Source organism: Bufo bufo, chromosome 7 (genome assembly GCF_905171765.1).
Source record: "Bufo bufo chromosome 7, aBufBuf1.1, whole genome shotgun sequence".
NCBI classification, from domain to species: domain Eukaryota; kingdom Metazoa; phylum Chordata; class Amphibia; order Anura; family Bufonidae; genus Bufo; species Bufo bufo.
Window position 1 is genome coordinate 103,349,166 of NC_053395.1, and position 19,580 is coordinate 103,368,745.

Genomic DNA, 19,580 nt, shown 5'->3' on the forward strand with positions numbered 1-19,580 from the left:
TAGGCCGCAGCAATAGCGGAACAGATCCACCGCGCCACGGTGACCTTGGAAGCCGCCAGACCCTTACGAGACCCCTCGGGAATGACAAAGAGAGAGTCCGAACGACGGAAGGAGGCGGTAGCCCCCAGATACACCTTCAGAGCCCTGACGACGTCCAGGGAGTGGAGAGCGCGTTCCTTGGGGTTCGCCAGAGAAGGACAAAAAGAGGGCAGGACAAGATCCTCGTTAAGGTGGAAGGGAGAAACCACCTTGGGCAAAAAAGAAGGCACCGGCCGGAGCACCACCTTATCCTGGTGAAAGACCAGAAAAGGTTCCCGGCAGGAAAGTGCGGCCAGCTCCGAAACCCGCCTTCCAGGTGAGTAAAACCAGAGAGACCTCCCTCAGAGGCTCAAAAGGTGCCGCCTGAAGGGCGCGCAGGACCAAGTTGAGATCCCAGGGGGGCAAGGGAGGAACATACGGAGGAACCGAATGCGCCACCCCCTGCAGGAAGGTTCTCACAGGTCCCAAGAAGGCAATGGACCTTTGAAAAAAGATCGCCAAGGCAGAAACCTGACCCTTCAAAGAACTGAGCGACAGTCCCACCTCGAGGCCGGACTGGAGAAAAGACAGCACCACTGGGACAGAGAAACGAAGGGGCGGAAAGCCCAATTTCTCACAAAGGGTCAGATAGGCCTTCCAGGTGCAATAATAGATCCGAGAAGAAGCCGGCTTCCGAGCCCTGATCATGGTTCTCACCACCGCATCAGAGAAGCCTCTCTTCCTCAGGATGGAGGTCTCAACAGCCACGCCATTAAACGCAGCTGCCGTGAATTCTGGTGGAAGAGCGGCCCCTGAGACAGTAGATCCTCTCTGTCGGGAAGAGGCCACAGAACGTCCGCCAGCATTCGAGCGACGTTGGGAGAACCAGACGCGGCGAGGCCAATCCGGGGCGATGAGAATGGTCGGTATCCCCTCCGCCTCGATCTTGCGCAGCACCTTCGGCAACAGAGGAAGTGGAGGGAAGACGTAGAGGAGGCTGAATCGCTGCCATGGAGATACCAGCACGTCCATCCCGCACGCCCGCGGGTCTCGAGCGCGGGCTAGATACACCGGCACCTTGTGGTTGAGCCGAGACGCCATCAAATCCACGTCCGGACGGCCCCATCAGTGGCAGATGTCCTCGAACACCTCCGGATGTAGAGACCACTCTCCCGGATCCACCTTGGTGCGACTCAGAAAATCCGCCGTCCAGTTGTCGACTCCTGGAATGTACACTGCCGACAATACTGGAACATGAGACTCCGCCCATAGGAGGATCCTCGCCACTTCCCGACTGCGGGTTCCGCCCTGATGATTGACATAAGCCACAGCCGTGGCATTGTCCGACTGAACACGCACCGGACAAGTTGCAAGGAGAGGAGTCCAGTGGGAGAGGGAGTGGAAAATCGCCCTCAGTTCCAAAACGTTTATCGGTAGACGGGATTCCTCCGTCAACCAGACCCCCTGAACTGTGAGGTTCCGGAGAACGCCTCCCCAACCGATGAGGCTGGCATCGGTGGTGACTATCGTCCAGGAGAATGGAAGGAAGGACTTTCCTGACGATAGGTTCAGGGAGGACTGCCACCAAGGGAGAGACGCCCGAACTTGCCGGGACAGGCGAACGGGAGCGTCCAGACCCCGAGAGGTCTTGTTCCAGAGGGCAAGGATCATCTGTTGTAGCGGACAAGTGTGAAATTGGGCGTACGGAATCGCCTTGGAGGAGACCATAAGGCCCAGAACCCGCATGCACTCCCGAATGGTGGAACGTGGAGAGCGTAGAAGGAGCGACACTGCCAGTCGAATCTGGGAAGACTTGGAATCTGGAAGAAACACCCGAGAAATCGGAGGTGTCCAAGATCATCCCCAGGAAAGAGAGAGTCTCTGGGAGGGGTGCAGAGAGGACTTGGGGAGATTGATCAGCCACCCGAACCGTTCTAGGGATTGAACAGTGACTCGGACGCTGTCCTCGGCCTGTGGAAGAGACGGGGCTTTTATCAAGATGTCGTCCAGGTAGGGTAACAAAGAGATGCCCCTGGTGCGAAGAAGCGCCATGAGAGGCGCTAGAATCTTGGTAAAAACTCGGAGCGGTCGCCAACCCAAAAAGGTAGGGCGACGAACTGGTAATGACGATCCCCTATGGCAAAACGCAGAAAGCGATGGTGGGACTCTGCAATAGGGACGTGTAAGTAGGCCGTCTTGAATGTCCACAGACGCGAGAAATTCTCCTGGAAGCAGAGAAGCAATAACGGAGCGAAGGGACTCCATGCGAAACTTCCGCACCCGTAGAAACTTGTTGAGAAGTTTTAGATCCAGGATCGGACGCACCGACCCCTCCTTCTTTGGAACAACGAACAGGTTTGAGTAGAAACCTGTCCCTTGTTCTTCCGGGGGAAATGACACCATGGTCCAGAAGAGAGGAGACCGCAGAAATGAGGTCCGAGGCCCTGGCCGGATCCCCCGGAACGCGAGAAGGGAAAAAACGTTCCGGCGGACTGGACGCGAACTCCAATTTGTAACCGGACGTCACAATTTCCAGAGCCCAGGCATCTTGAACGTGAGCCCTCCAAACCTGCTGAAAAGAGAGCAGACGGCTTGGGAGCAGGAGGACGGGCTGACTGCGCCCATGGCCGCCAAGAGGGCTGGGGCTTGAAGAAAGGCTTTTTGCGGGAGTCCTGGGATCCCCCCGCTGACGAGGACGACGACGTCTTGGCAGTGGGGAAGCGACGAAAGGACTGGCCCCGGAAACCTGAAGCCCGAGATCGAAAAGGGTGTTTGGTCCTGGGTTGAGGTAGATGAGTGCTCTTGCCCCCCGTTGCGGCAGAAATGAACTCATCCAATTGGGCCCCAAAGAGCCTGGACCCTTCAAAGGGAAGGTTAGCGAGGGAACGCATGGATGAGGCATCAGCATCCCACACCTTCAACCAGACCTCCCTGCGCTAAATGACCGAGGGCCGAAATACGGGCAAAGAGGGAGCCGATGGCCATCGAAGCCTCACAGAGATATTTAGAAGCCTGAGACATTTGGAGGATAAAATCCAGAGTGTCTGCAGAGGCGTCCTGCTCTGACAGATCCTGATGGTGGCGATGCAACCACACCGTAAGGGCTCTGGCGACCCAAGCCGACGCAAAGGCCGGTCGCAGGGAAGCGCCTGCCAGGGAGAAGATTGACTTGGAAAGTGAATCCAGACGTCTGTCCACCGCATCCTGCAGAGAGGAACCGTCTAGGACGGGAAGGGCCGTGTTCTTGGCTAACCTGGCCACCAGAGGATCTACCTTAGGGGAAGAAGTCCACTTTTCCACTGTGTTAGAGGGAAAAGGGTAAAGCGTATCCATGCGCTTGGTGGCCGAAAATTTCTGATTGGGGCGGTCCCAAGCCTTTGATATGACTGCAGTGAATTCCTCATGAACGGGGAACACAGCGGACTCCCGCTTTTTGGGTGGAAAAAAGGGAGAACTCCCGACTAGTGGAGGGAGGAGAATCCCCTTGGATATTAAAAGTGTCACGGACAGCTGCCACCAATTCGGTTACCATGGTGGAAAGTTTAGGCAGGGGTTCCTGCTCCGTGACTTCGACCGATCCGGACAATTCCCCTTCGGATTTGCGCTGCCTGAGAGGGGGAGAGTCAACCGGGCATGCCTCAAGGTGGGGGGGAGAAGCGGAGCCATCCGAGGAGGAATGCTGCCGCTCACGCTGCCTCTTAGATGTCAGACACCCTCTGTGAGAATCACTGAGAGGAGATGGAGTGGTGGATACCACTGGAGTAGTAGCTGCCATGCGCTCCATGAAGGACATGGCTGCCTTGGCAACTAAGGCCAGATCCGCTGCCGCACTAGACATGGCGGAAGCCCAGGCGGGTACCGCTGTTTCCGCAGGGGCAGAGGGAGGACTGGGCTGAGCAAGAGAAGGAGGCTGATTCTGTCCAGGAGCAGGGCACGAGTCACAGGAACCAGTGACAGAAAAAGGTAGAAGGCACACCTTACATGACCCCAGTGGAGCCTGAGAGGAGGCCTTAGAAGACTTTAGGGGCCCCAGGTATTGGCATGAAGGATTCCAAGTAAAAGATTTCCTACCAGGTTGCTGCAAATCCTACCACCCAGGCAACAGCAGAAGTCTCCGGTGCCGAGAATAGAGTAGCTGCACGGCCGCAATCCAGCAGAGTCTCCGGCGTAGGAAGAGTCAGAGCGGGACGCCGAGGCTCCGCCCCCTCGAACGCGTCATCGCGGCGCGAAATAAGCGCGCTCGCAGTTTAAAATGCACCCCTTCGCCCAACACGGCGCAGCGGGGGTTAATAGAGGGAGGAGCGGTCCGGCGGGAGCTGCGGAGAGCGCAGCGGCCATGGTCTAAGTAAACATGATAAGCGCCATGAGAGGGGCGCCGATAACTGCAGGCAGGGGAAACATATAATGCTGCCGCTCACGCTTGCAGCAGCCTAGCGAAAAGTGGAATCCCCAGCCCTTCCCAGAAGGCCCCCCCCCCCCCCCCCAAAGGAAAAAATACCCAGCAGGATCCTTCTCTAGCTCACCCAGGAGGCCTCAGATGACATGGAGGAAGAGAGAGGGGGGGGGGGGGGGGGGGGGGGGGGGGGGAAGAGGTGAAAGCAGGCAATACTTATCTGCTCAGTATGCTCCCTCTATGTCCGGACCAGCAGGGATTCACCTCTTCAGACGTCTGACTCCAACATAGGAGAACAGTGCTCTGGTTAAGGGTAGGCAGCAGGTGTCCCAGCAGCTGGTGGGGTGCCAGAGCTGACAGGTTGAGCCTGGATCCACTTTTCTTCTGTGGGGGAATGGGAGGTAGCCAGGAAAGTCATAAGACAATGGCAGATCCTCCCCGGGGGCCAGGAAAGCGCAATGCTGACCTGCGTCCCCATCTGAAAACAGAAAAAAAAATAACAAAACAGGAGAAGAATAAGCATCAACCTCCTTGAACGGACACTAAGCAAAGACTGAAGTCCTCCTGGAGGTGCCTGGGGGTATAGCCCGAGGAGGAGGAGCTTCTTTTTTTGCATAGTGTCCCTCCTAGTAATATCTCTAAGCTATACCCATGGTCTGTGTCCCCCAATGGAATGTACGAGAAAAAAAAAATATATATTTATTCTAGGAACTCGCCATGCCCCTCACGGAGTACCTTGGAGTGTCTTCTTTCCAAAATGGGGTCACTTGTGGGGTATTTATACTGCCCTGGCATTTTAGGGGCCCTAAAGCGTGAGAAGAAGTCTGGAATCCAAATGTCTAAAAATGCCCTCCTAAAAGGAATTTGGGCCCCTTTGCGCACCTAGGCTGCAAAAAAAGTGTCACACATGTGGTATCGCTGTACTCAGGAGAAGTTGGGCATATACCCATGCTGGGTGAGAGAAATATCTCTCTAAAATGACAACTTTTTTTTTTTTTTTTTTATACAAAAGGGAAAAGTTGTCTTTTACAGAGATATTTATCTAGGCGTAAAAATACACCCCAAAACACATTGCCCTACTTCTTCTGAGTACGGCGATACCACATGTGACACTTTTTTGCAGCCTAGGTCAGGGCTCGACAAATCCCAGGCGCCAGGTCGCCATGGCGACCAGGAATTTAGTCCTGGCGCTTGGGTATTTGTCAGCCCGTTTTCAAAGGTGCCCGGGCGATGGGTGCGGAGCTGCCGTTCTGTCCGGAGGCAGCACCGTGTGAAACAGCTCGGTCACAGCACACAATAGCAGAGACGCTGGCAGCAGGGAGGGGAGGGGCTCAGGAGGAGTGTAATCTGATCCTAGAGTGGAAGCTGCTTCTGCCAGCCCCTCCCCTCCCCGCCCACCAACCAATCAGAGCTGAGGCGAGGCAAGCACTAGCAGCTCTGAGTCTGAGTCACTGACACAAGTACAGGAGGGAGTCTAAGTAAGAATCGAATGAGTCTCAGGTTAAAAGAATCTAAAGATTTGATTAGTTAGTGACTCATTGGATTCTTTGAGTTAAAAGAACAGTCAGTCAGACTCTAGAACGGGTTACATTACACTGAGGCTGTCGCTGATGCTTTTGCAGCAGTGATAAGATTAAGGGACAGGAGCAGAGAGATTAGAGAAGTGACAGGACAGAGTTTAGATTACAGTTTGAATTAACCCTTTAGGATCAAATTGGCATCTCAAGGAGATCTATATGTTAAAAGGCATCCCTTCTTCTGTCTCATTCAGTAGCTATATAACTAAGGGTACTTTCACACTTGCGGCAGGATGGATCTGGCAGGCTGTTCACCCTGTCGGATATGTCCTTCCGCTGTTTCGTTGGACCACCGCTCCGTCCCCATTGACTATAATGGGGATGGAGCTCCGGCGCAGCACGGCAGTGCATGGTGAAAGGCCGCCGGACTAAAAGTACTGCATGTCCAACTTTTTAGTCCGGCGGCCTCTCACCGCGAACTGCCATGCTGCGCCGGAGCTCCACCCCCGTCCCCATTATAGTCAATAGGGTCCGGGGACGGAGCGGCGGTATATGTAACATGGTATACAGCATTATTGGGGGGGGCTCTATGGAGAAGTGGGGGGGGGGGGGGGCACCTACTAAGGGCTTTATGACGCGGCTCCGCCTGGCTCCTAACTTTTTTAGCTGGCTCCTAGATTCCAAGGAAATTTGTCAAGCCCTGGCCTAGGTGCGCAAAGGGGCCCAAATTCCAAAGAGTATCTTTACGATTTCACAGGGCATTTTTTACGCATTTGGATTCCACACTTCTTCTCATGCTTTAGGGCCCCTAAAATGCCAGGGCAGTATAAATACCCCACAAGTGACCCCATTTTGGAAAGAAGACACCCCAAGGTATTCGGTGAGGGGTATGGTGAGTTCATGTAAAATTGTATTTTTTGTCACAAGTTAGTGGAATATGAGACTTTGTAAGAAAAAAATAAAATCATTTTCCGCTAACTTGTGACAAAATAAAAACTTCCATGAACTCACTATGCCCATCAGCGAATACCTTAGGGTGTCTACTTTCTGAAATGGGGTCATTTGTGGGGTGTTTCTACTGTCTGGGCATTGTAGAACCTCAGGAAACATGACAGGTGCTCAGAAAGTCAGAGCTGCTTCAAAATGTGGAAATTCACATTTTTGCACCATAGTTTGTAAACGCTCTAACTTTTGAGCAAACCAATAAATATACACTTATTGCTTTTTTTTTTATCAAAGACATGTAGAACAATAAATGGAGAATAAACTACATTTCTATATAAATTTGAAAAAATTTTACAACTGAAAGTACAAAAATTTCATTTTTTTGCAAAAATTTTGGTCAATTTCGATTAATAACAAAAAAAGTAAAAATGTCAGCAGCAATGAAATACCACCAAATGAAAGCTCTATTAGTGAGAAGAAAAGGAGGTAAAATTCATTTAAGTGGTAAGTTGTATGACCGAGCAATAAACCGTGAAAGTAGTGTAGTGCAGAATTGTAAAAAGTGGTCTGGTCATTAAGGGGGCTTAAGCTAGGGGGGCTGAAGTGGTTAAAAAGAAGGAACGCATCGGTGAGCTCCGCAACACCAAAAGACCACAGAATACAACTGTGGTGGATGACCGAAGAATTCTTTCCCTGGTGAAGAAAACACCCTTCACAACAGTTGGCCAGATCAAGAACACTCTCCAGGAGGTAGGTGTATGTGTGTCAATCAATCAAGAGAAGACTTCACCAGAGTGAATACAGAGGGCTCACCACAAGATGTAAACCATTGGTGAGCCTCAAAAACAGGAAGGCCAGATTACAGTTTGCCAAACCACATCTAAAAAAAGCCTTCACAGTTCTGGAACAACATCCTATGGACAAGACCAAGATCATCCTCTGAGACCAAGATGAACTTGTACCAGAGTGATGGGAAGAGAAGAGTATGGAGAAGGAAAGGAACTGCTCATGATCCTAAGCATACCACCTCATCAGTGTAGCATGGTGGTGGTAGTGTCATGGCGTGGGCATGTATGGCTGCCAATGGAACTGGTTCTCTTGTATTTATTGATGATGTGACTGCTGACAAAATCAGCAGGATGAATTCTGAAGTGTTTCGGGCAATATTATCTGCTCATATTCAGCCAAATGCTTAAAGGGATTCTGTCACCTCCCTTAACCGAAAATCCGATTTTAAAGCATTCATGTAGCACAGCTTACCTTGAATAGGCTGTGCTCTTTTATCTTCTAATCCGTCCAGTAGTTTTTGATAAAATCGACTTTTATCTTTATGTAAATTATCCCTGAAGGTGCCCAGAGGGGCGTTATGTTTGCTTTAGTGTGCCCAGCACCGCCCCTCATTCGGTTCACAAAACGCCTTTCTTCTGACTTGCTAACCGCCCCACAGCCTCTCCTCCCCCTCCCTCACGGCCGAACGTACTCCCGCACAGGCGCAGTACCCTCTGAGGGCTGCGCCAGTGCGATCTGCAGGAGACTGAGGGCATGAGCTTCATCTTTGTCACTGGGCATGCGCCGAGCCCAGTGACGTCAGACGCTCGCTCTTCCCTCAGTCAGCCAGTCCTCACCAGGCTGACTGAGGGAAGAGCGAGCGTCTGACGTCACTGGGCTCGGCGCATGCCCAGTGACAAAGATAAAGCTCATGCCCTCAGTCTCCTGCAGATCGCACTGGCACAGCCCTCAGAGGGTACTGCGCCTGCGCGAGAGTACGTTCGGCCGTGAGAGGAGAGGGAGGAGAGGCTGTGGGACGGTTAGCAAGTCAGAAGAAAGGCGTTTTGCGAACCGAATGAGGGGCGGTGCTGGGCACACTAAAGCAAACATAACGCCCCTCTGGGCACCTTCAGGGATAATTTACATAAAGATAAAAGTCGATTTTATCAAAAACTACTGGACGGATTAGAAGATAAAAGAGCACAGCCTATTCAAGGTAAGCTGTGCTACATGAATGCTTTAAAATCGGATTTTCGGTTAAGGGAGGTGACAGAATCCCTTTAAGAACTCATTGGATGGCGCATCACATTGCAGAATGACAATGACCCAAAGCATACTGCAAAAGCACCCAAAGAGTTTAAAGAGGACCTTTCACCGATTATTACACTATGAACTAACTATACAGACATGTAGAGCGGCGCCCGGGGATCTCACTGCACTTACTATTATCCCTGGGCGCCTCTCCGTTCTCCTGCTATGCCCTCCGTTATCTCCACTCACTAAGTTATAGTAGGCAGAGATTCCAGTCACTAATTTATGGTAGGCGGAGTCTGCCCTTGTTCTGCTCTAGCGCTGGACAATCGCAGCGCAGAGCTCACAGCCTGGGAGGTTATTTTCTCCCAGGCCGTGAGCTCTGCAATGCGATTGGCCAGCACTACAGAAGAACAAGGGCAGACTCCGCCTACCATAACTTAGGGAACGGAGATACCGGAGGACATAGCAGGAGAACGGAGCGGCGCCCAGGGATAATAGCAAGTGCAGTGAGATCCTCGGGTGCCGCTCTACATATCTGTATAGTTAGTTCATAGTGTAATAATCGGTGAAAGGTCCTCTTTAACCCCTTAACCCCTTTTTGCAAATCTGACAAGAGTCCCTTTAAGTGCTGATAACTTTAAAACGCTTTGACTTATCCAGGCCGTTCTGAGATTGTTTTTTCGTCACATATTGTACTTCATGACACTGGTAAAATGAAGTCAAAAAAATTATTTTTTTTGCACCAAAAAATACCTAATTTAACAAAAATTTGAAAAAATTTGCAAATTTCAAAGTTTCAGTTTCTCTACTTCTGTAATACCCCCAAAAATTGTGATGACTTTACATTCACCATATGTCTACTTCATGTTTGAATTGTTTTGGGAATGATATTTTATTTTTTGAGGATGTTATAAGGCTTAGAAGTTTAGAAGCAAATCTTGAAATTTTTCAGAAATTTACAAAAACTAAATTTTTAGGGACCAGTTCAGGTCTGAAGTCACTTTGCGAGGCTTACATAATAGAAACCACCCAAAAATGACCCCATCTAAGAAACTACACCCCTCAAGGTATTCAAAACTGATTTTACATACGTCGTTAACCCTTTAGGTGTTGCACAAGAGTTATTGGCAAATGGCGATAAAATTTGAGAATTTCATTTTTTTGCCTAATTTTCCATTTTAACCCATTTTTTCCACTAACAAAGCAAGGGTTAACAGCCAAACAAGACTGTATCGTTATTGCCCTGACTCTGCTGTTTACAGAAACACCCCATATGTGGCCGTAAACTACTGTACGGCCACACAGCGGAGCATAGAGTGAAAGGTGCGCCATTTGGTTTTTGGAGGGCTGATTTTGCTGGACTGTTTTTTGACACCATGTCCCATTTGAAGCCCCCCCTGATGCACCCCTAGATTATAAACTCCATAAAAGTGACTCCATCTAAGAAACTACACCCCTCAAGGTATTCAAAACTGATTTTACAAACTTTGTTAACACTTTAGGTGTTGCACAAGATTTAATGGAAAATAGAGACTTTTTGGCAGATTTTCCATTTTAATATTTTTTTTCCCAGTTACAAAGCAAGGGTTAACAGCCAAACAAAACTCATTATTTATGGCCCTAATTCTGTAGTTTACAGAAACACCCCATATGTGGTCGTAAACCTCTGTACAGGCACACGGCAGGGCGCAGAAGGAAAGGAATGCCATACGGTTTTTGGAAGGCAGGTTTTGCTGGACTGTTTTTTTTTTACACCATGTCCCATTTGAAGCCCCCCTGATGCACCCCTAGAGTAGAAACTCCAAAAAAGTGACCCCATTTTAGAAACTACGGGATAGGTTGGCAGTATTGTTGGTACTAGTTTAGGGTACATATGATTTTTGGTTGCTCTATATTACACTTTTTGTGCGGCAAGGTAACAAGAAATAGCTTTTTTGGCACCTTTTTTTTTGTTATTCACAACATTTATCTGACAGGTTAGATCATGTGGTAATTTTATAGAGCAGGTTGTCACGGACGCGGCGATACCTAATATGTATCCAATTTTTTTTTATTTATGCAAGTTTTACACAATGATTTCATTTTTAAAACAAAAAAATGTTTTAGTGTCTCCATAATCTAAGAGCCATAGTTTTTTCAGTTTTTGGGCGATTATCTTAAGTAGGGTCTCATTTTTTGCGGGATGAGATGACGGTTTGATTGGCATCTATTTTCGGGTGCATATGACTTTTATTGCTTGCTATTACACTTTTTGTGACGTAAGATGACAAAAAATGGCTTTTTTTTACACCATTTTTATTTTTTTACGGTGGTCATCTGAGGGGTTAGATCATGTGATATTTTTATAGAGCCGGTCGATACGGACATGGCGATACCTAATATGTATACTTTTTTTTTATTTATGTAAGTTTTACACAATGATTTCATTTTTGAAAAAAAAAAAAAAAAATCATGTTTTAGTGTTCCCATAGTCTAAGAGCTATAGTTTTTTCAGTTTTTGGGCGATTATCTTGGGTAGGGTATGATTTTTGCGGGATGAGATGACGGTTTGATTGTTACAATTTTGGCGTACATGCAACTTTTTTGATCACTTTTATTACCTTTTTTGGGAAGTAAGGTGGGCAAAATTTCAATTTCATCATAGTTTTTTATTTTTTATTTTTTATTTTTATGGCGTTCACCGTTCGGGTAAAGTAACATGACCGTTTTATAGATCAGGTCGTTACGGACGCGGCGATACCAAACATGTGTAGGGAATTTTTTTTTTTTTCATTTTTAATCAGTGATAAATGTGTTTTTTGATTTTTACTTTTTTTTCCCTTTTATTCACTTTTTTTTACCCAGACCCACTTGGTTCTTGAAGATCCAATGGGTCTGATGTCTGTATAATACAGTACAATATATATTGTACTGCACTGTATTTTACTTACACTGAACAGATCTATGCCTTTTAGCACAGATCTGTTCAGCACCATGGACAGCAGGACGCCTGAGACGGCGTCCTGTTGCCATGGGAACCTTCCCCGTCTGCTCAGTACTGGTCAGAACTGCGCAGACGGGGAAGGGTAAGGAGGGGGATCTGTCAGGGGGCTGTCTGGGGGCTCTCTCCCTCCCCATCGGGGGGCTGCAAAGGCACAGCAGCGCCCCGATGGGAGAGGGAGGGAGCTCCCTGCGCTGTTAACCTTTTCCATACAGCGGTCCGTACGGACCGATGTATGGAAAGGGTTAAACGGCTGACATCGCATCGCAGATGTCAGCCGTTTATACCAGGGTGCCAGCAATGTGCTGGCACCCTGGTATACCCACTAGAAGCCAACGATTATACAAGGGAAGGCGGGCAGGGGATCGCGATCCCGCCTGCCGCACCGCCCGCCTCCCGCAACCCTCCCCCTGCACCTCCCACCACCATAAAATCATTCGAGGGTGCAGGGTGGGATGAATAAAACGTTATTTTAGGCATATAAAGTTTCTGATCCCCGCGGTCCAGAAAATGCAGAAATCGCAGCAAACCGCAGGTCTGAATTGACCTGTGGTTTGCCGCGATCGCCGACATGGGGGGGGGTCACGGGACCCCCTTGCGCATTTAGCCTAGGTGCCTGCTCAATGATTTGAGCAGGCACCGGGTTCCGATCACTGCCAGCCGCACAGCCGTACGCCCTATGTCCTTAGGGTCCATTCACACGTCCGTTGTTTCTTTCCTGAACAGATCTGGACCCATTCATTTTCAATGGGTCCTGAAAAAAAAAAAAAATCAGACATTGAGCTGTCTGTTTTTTTTCAGGACCCATTGAAAATGAATGGGTCCAGATCTGTTAAAGCGGTTCTATCACTTCGTATGACATATTTAGGTGTCAGACACTAGCGATCCGCTAGTGTCTGCTCTAACAAACCATCCTAATATGATAGGTTTTGGGGCAGCCGTTTTGCTAAAATAACAACTTATATCTATATGCTAATGAGCCTCTAGGTGCTATGGGGGCGTCATTAGCACCTAGAGGCTCGGTCTACCTTCATAAACTGTCGCCGCCCAGCACGTCCCTCCAACCCGCCCATCTCCTCCTGAATGCGATCCTCTCCGTGCGCGTCTCTGTTCTGCGCATGCGCAGTGAATGTCTGACCGCTTCCCTGCTCAGACATCTCCACTGCGCCTGCGCCGATGACATCATAGTGCTCCGAGGAACAGGCGCAGTGGAGATGTCTGAGCAGGGAAGCGGTCAGACATTCACTGCGCATGCGCAGAACAGAGACGCGCACGGAGAGGATCGCATTCAGCAGGAGATGGGCGGGCTGGAGGGACGCGCTGGGCGGCGACAGTTTATGAAGGTAGACCGAGCCTCTAGGTGCTAATGACGCCCACATAGCACCTAGAGGCTCATTAGCATATAGATATAAGTTGTTATTTTAGCAAAACGGCTGCCCCAAAACCTATCATATTAGGATGGTTTGTTAGAGCAGACACTAGCGGATCGCTAGTGTCTGACACCTAAATATGTCATACGAAGTGATAGAAACCCTTTAAAGCTGACAGTCTGCAGTTAAAGCACATCTTGTTAGTTTCATTTCAAATCCATTGTGGTGGTGTATAGAGCCAAAAATGCTAGAATTGTGTCGATGTCCCAATATTTATGGACCTGACTGTATACGCCAACCCCTGGCTGGTGTACCGTACATTTCAGTGTTCTTTTATGCCAGAAAACTGCTGTTTACTGTGATAAATGTGGCTTAGCCGCTGGCCCCGCCTCCTTCCCTACGTCCTTTTTTTTTTTTTAGGAAAGTGTCAAGGTTGGAGAAACAACCCTTACACAAAAACTTTTGCTGAAGTTAGTTTTCACGACGCAAAAGTGGCATATCTAAATGATTAATCTGCCCCATGAGCATTTTGAATTAAATAAATAGACCTTAGTTGTGAGTAGCTGGGACCAAATGCAGCCAAATGTTTTTTCTTGATCCATTTTTATGGTATGAGAGCCAGGGCACCCCAGAAGCCCTGAAACAGGTCATTATAGACTTTCCAAAACTGCATACCATTATATGGGTATTTTAAGTTTTTATTACCTTTTATAATAAAATTCACGTGATGTAAAGAGGAAGCTCTGGTTACAGGTTATTTTTCGTCTACATAAGCATTTATACCATTTCCATAGGGTACACACCACTGGGAACCACATCTACACATTCTCTAGCACTGGGGTCTCCACACTCTGTCCCACTGGCCACAGAATGCAAATTGCATGAAGTGGCTAGGTTGCTGCAATTACATGCCTAATTCACTATGACAGATAGATTAAAGATCACAGGAGAAAAAGTCGGTTCCCTGATCAGAATTCATGAGATTCAAACACCTTATACAAGACAGCCACATACTACTTACAGAAATACACAAACAACGAAAAGAAAAGAAAAGACACCACTTACCATGACTATGTTCGCCAGCACTGTCTGAACAGAAAGACTTGTTTGTGCCCACGTGAATACAAAGGTTTAGCGCGCCTGCGTCACCCAAAATGGGCGTTATTGACCTTCAATTGTTCACCCTTCTAAAAAAAAAAAAAAAAAAAAAGTCAGGTGCAACCCGCTAACCACCGTCAGAGTTCCCAGGAGTCCTGATATTGACAATTTATTAATGAAAATAAATCACCAGAATACACGGACTGTGAGGCAATGAAAAAGTACTTCCGGGAACAACAGCATTCCTACCTTTAACCTTGAACGCTAAACTTGTTCCAGAACGTTCTGGAAACTAGTCCCCGAAACTAGCATGAGCTATAATCTCCACTGACCTCGGCGTGATTTCGCTTAGCTTGCTTACCATTGGAGTGAATTGTAGTGGGCGGGGCTACGCTTGGAGGTGTGCTAATTCCCGGGTGAATGTTCTTCCGGTGATGACTTGCACACGTGACTTTGTCAGCCGCTACCAGGTTTAAACCCCTTTTTTTTTCTAGCCATTTGCAGGCACGTGTCTGATAGCAGCGACCATCTTGGTGATCTGAACGGTCAGTGCGGTAAGATGTGGGTTCTCTGATGATTTTGCGTTACTGAATGCGTTGTAACTGGGTTATAAATATTGATTATTTTTTATATCAAGTAATGTATGCTCTTACTGGTTCTTTGATGACCTTGTGTAAGTACCCTTTGTGATGTTGCTTCTAGTGTTGAGCGACCTTGTGTTTTAAGTTTGGCGTCTAAAGTTCGGGTTATTGAAGTATACTGTTATGGATTCTAAATTCCGTTATGATCCGTGGTAGCGAAATCTATAACGGGATACTTCGATAACCTGAACTTAAACCACAAGTTCGCTCAACACTAGTGGCTTCTCATACTTGTCTTTTGGATCACTCAAACATGCTATTATTCGCATTAGGCTACTTTCACACTGGCGTTTCTGGGTCCACCTGTGAGATCTGTTTCAGGGCTCTCACAAGCGGTCCAAAACGGATCAGTTCAGCCCCAATGCATTCTGAATGGATAAGGATCCGTTCAGAATGCATCAGTTTGCCTCTGTTCAGCATCCATTCCGCTTTGGAGGTGGACACCACAACGCTGCTTGCTTGAAACTGAGCCAAACGGATCCATCCTGACTTACAATGTAAGGCTACTTTCACACTAGCGTTCAGAGCGGGTCCGTCTGATGTCTGCTTAGACGGATCCGCTCCTATAATGCAGACGTTTGTATCCGTTCAGAACGGATCCGTCTGCATTATAGTTTGAAAAAAATTCTAAGTGTGAAAGTAGCCTGAACGGATCCGTCCAGACTTTAAATTGAAAGTCAATGGGGGACGGATCCGTTTGAAGATTGAGCCATATAGTGTCATCTTCAAACAGATCTGCCCCCATTGATTTACATTGTAAGTCTGGACGGATCCGCTTGCCTCCGCACGGCCAGGCAGACACCCGAACGCTGCAAGCCGCGTTCAGGTGTCCGCTCGCTGAGCGGAGGCTGAACGCTGCCAGACTGATGCATTCTCAGCGGATCCGCGTCCACTGACAATGCTTTAGGGCTGGACGGATGTGTTCGGGGCCGCTTGTGAGCCCCTTCAAACGGAGCTCACGAGCGGACACCTGAACGCAGGTGTGAAAGTAGCCTAAGTCATTTGAGACGGATCCGCCTCCCATTATTGACTTTCAGTGTAAGTCAAAACGGATCTTTTTGCGTTTTTTTTTTTTTTTTTTTTTGTTCATGGTAATGCAAAAGGATCCGTTCTGAACGGATACAAGCGTTTGCATTATAGGTGCGGATCAGTCTGTGTAGATACCAGACGTATCCGCACCAAACGCAGGTGTGAAAGTAGCCTAAGCTGTTCTATTTAAATAATATTGACTCAGTATTTCCCTTATTTTAGAAATGCTTCGTTTACCAGCTCTTCTTCCAAAAGTGCGACCTGCTTATTGCACAGTGATCTCACCTCTCTATCGATCCTATGCAAAGGATGTAAAGTTTGGAGCAGAAGCTAGAGCACTTATGCTACAAGGAGTTGATCTTTTGGCCGATGCTGTTGCAGTCACAATGGGACCAAAGGTATTTGGTTTCTTCTCCATTTTATTAATAGAACAGAATGTCATTCTCCCATGTAGCTGCAGAGTTATATTGTATTTAAAGTGGTTGCTCAGGTTCAAGGCTGAACCTGGATATCCCCTTTTCTGTATTCACTTAGCATGTATGAGAGGAGCATTTCCTTTCTTCAATGCTACCCTTTGGCTGCATCGCAAAGCATGTTTGTGAGTCGGAGACATACCAGGCTTCACAACACTATGCTAGGAGTAGGCTTCCGCCTAGCAGTAGGGTTGTATCGAATTCTCGATACCTAATGGATACCTTTGTACCCCGATCGATACTAGGATTTGCCATTTACCGATACTAGGCTGCGCCTAGTATCAGAGAACATGGCGCGGGCTGTTCTCAGCGTGTGCCATGTTCTCCTCAGTAGCACAGTGGAGTAGGAGGCAGTCCCTCCCTCCTTCTCCACTGTGATGCAGCTGCCACCAATGAGAAGTGAGAGGGGAAGAGGACGGGAGGGGCTGTTGCCACTGTGCCACAGATGAAGATAACTAACCCATTAATTCAAATATAGGCGTGTGCTGGGTATGTGATACTGCCGCCAACACCCGACCTCTATGACTGGGCGCTGCGATCCGCGGCAGTTAACACCTCAGGTGCTGCACCCGAAGGGTTGACTAATGAGGATCGCAGGGCCTTGTCATAGATGTCGGGTGCCAGGTATGTGATTCTGCTGCCGGCACACGCCGCCTTTATTTGTATTAAAATGTTAACTCTCTTCATTGGGGGCGCAGCGCCCCCAACCCAGCACTATAAACATTGGTGATGCAGTGCTCCAACCCCAGTATTATAGACATTGGTGGTGCAGTGCGCCCCCCCAACCCCAGTATTCCAAACATTGGTGGCAGTGGCAACAGGGTCCCCTCTCCCCTCTTCACTGTGGTAGTTCCGATCAGAGCCCCAGCAGTGTAATTGTGGGGCTTCGATCAGTTACCATGGCAGGGAAGCTACTAAAGCACTGGCTGCCATTGTAAGCTCCCTGCTGCTGTGTGCACAGGGCAGCAGGGAGAGTGAGTGAAGTCCTATTTACCCTAATAGATCTCTATTAGGGTGAATAGGACAAGGGATTAAAAGATCCCAGGTTCTAGCCCCTTAAGGGGGCTAATAGTTATTAAAGGGGTATTCTCATCACATACAATGGGGGCATATCGCTAGGATATGCCCCCATTGTCTGATAGGTTCGGGTCACATTCACTTGTATGGGAGAAGAGCTTGGTGGTGGACGGACCTCGGGAAAGCTACTTCCCACTTCTGTGACCCGAACCTATCAGACAATGGGGGCATATCATAGTGATTTGCCCCCATTGTAGGGTTGTTTTGATACTCGATACCATTCGATGCCATGCGAAAAAAATAAAACATTTTATGGAATGTCCAGCCCATAATAGAACAGTCCTATCCTATCTTTTTTTTTTGGGGGGGACGACGACGACAAGGTGACTAAAAATAAATAAATGGCGAATTGCGCAGTTTTTCATATTTTTTTTTCCTTTTACTGTGTTCATTTAATAATTTGGACTTTTCGGACGTGGCGATATGTAATATTTTATTTATTGTTTAGATGTAAAATTGTTAAAGGGGGTTGATTTTGGTGTAATTTTTTTTATTTTTTCCAGTTTATTTAATAACTATTTTCCCTCCTTAGGGGTAGAAACTTTATTATTATTATTATTATTATTATTATTATTATTATTATTATTCCTTTGTCCTATAGATCTCTATTAGGGTGATTAGGATCTTACACTGTCCCTGCTGCTCTGTGCGCACAGCAGCAGGGAGCTGACCATGGCAGCCAGGGCTTCAATAGCGTTCTGGCTGCCATGGTAACCGATCGGAGCCCCAGGATTACACTGCTGGGGCTCCGATTAGAACTGCCACAAATGAGAGGAGGTGAGGAGACTCTGTAGCCACTGCCACCAACGATTTTGATACTGTGGAGGGGGGTTTGAGGGTCACTGCACCACCAATGTTTTTAATACGGGGGGGGGGGGGGGTTACACTGCACTACCAATGATAATTAACGTTTAATATACAAATCCAACTGTGCGGCACTTGAGGGGTTAATTGCCGCGGATCGCAGGACCTTGTCAGGTCGGGTGCCGGCAATGTGTTTCTGCCGCCGGCTGTATTTGTAATGTATTAGGCTACTTTCACACTTGGATTCGGTGCAGATCCGTCTGTGCAGATACCAGCTATAATGCAAACGACGGTATTCGTTCAGAACTGATCCGTCTGTATTATATTTCTGAAAAAAAATCTAAGTCTAATTGTTAGTCAGACGGATCCGTCCTGAGTTTGCATTGAAAGTCAATGGGGGACAGATCCGTTTGAAATTGCACCATATTGTGTCAACGTCCAACGGATCCGTCCCCATTGACTTACATTGTAAGTCTGGACAGATCCATTTGGTTCCGCACGGCCAGGCGGACACCAAAACGCTGCAAGCAGAGGCGGAACAGAGCCAAACTGAGCCAAAGCTTTCATTGTTGGCAGCCTCAGCACAGGGGGAGGGAGAGACTGCTTCCTTCTCCACGTGCTGCTGAGGGAACATGGCCACGCTGAGAGCAGCGCGCTCATGTTGTGCATTAGCACAGCCTAGTATCGATAAAAGACAAATCCCGGTATCGTATCGATACTGGGACAAAAGTATCGACTGGGTATCGAAAGTTCGATACCCGAATCAACCCTACCCCATTGTATGTGATGGCAAAACCCAACAAAATATTAAAGGGATTATCCCAGCTTAGGGTATTTTCACACTTGCGGCAGGACGGATCCGACAGGCTGTTCACCATGTCGGATCCGTCCTGCGGCTGTTTCGCCGGGCCGCCGCTCCGTCCCCATTGACTATAATGGGGATGGGGGCGGAGCTCCGGCGCAGCACGGCGGTGCACGGCTTAAGGCCGCCGGACTAAAATTACTGCATGTCAGGTTTTTTAGTCCGGCGGCTTTCTCCGTGCACCGCCGTGCTGCGCCGGAGCTCCGCCCCCATCCCCATTATAGTCAATGGGGACGGAGCGGGGGCACGGCGAACAGCCACAGGACGGATCCGACATGGTGAACAGCATGTCGGATCCGTCCTGCCGCAAGTGTGAAACTAGCCTTAGACAATAGGGGCATATCGCTAGGA

The 19,580-nt window shown here is 48.3% G+C and overlaps 1 protein-coding gene across 2 annotated transcripts in view; it reads left to right on the top strand.

Annotated features, from left to right (window-relative positions):
- Positions 1-14,751: 14,751 nt before the first annotated feature.
- The window catches only part of HSPD1 (heat shock protein family D (Hsp60) member 1), a 160,638-nt gene continuing 155,809 nt past the window's right edge, over positions 14,752-19,580 (top strand). The window contains exons 1-2 of one of the 2 annotated variants that reach the window (XM_040439679.1): positions 14,752-14,888; positions 16,236-16,411. In XM_040439679.1, the coding sequence (XP_040295613.1) occupies positions 16,238-16,411 (174 nt within the window). In that variant the 5' untranslated portion in view covers positions 14,752-14,888; positions 16,236-16,237. Of the gene's footprint in view, positions 14,898-16,235; positions 16,412-19,580 lie in introns of both variants that reach the window. The other variant, XM_040439678.1, reaches the window with a different exon arrangement.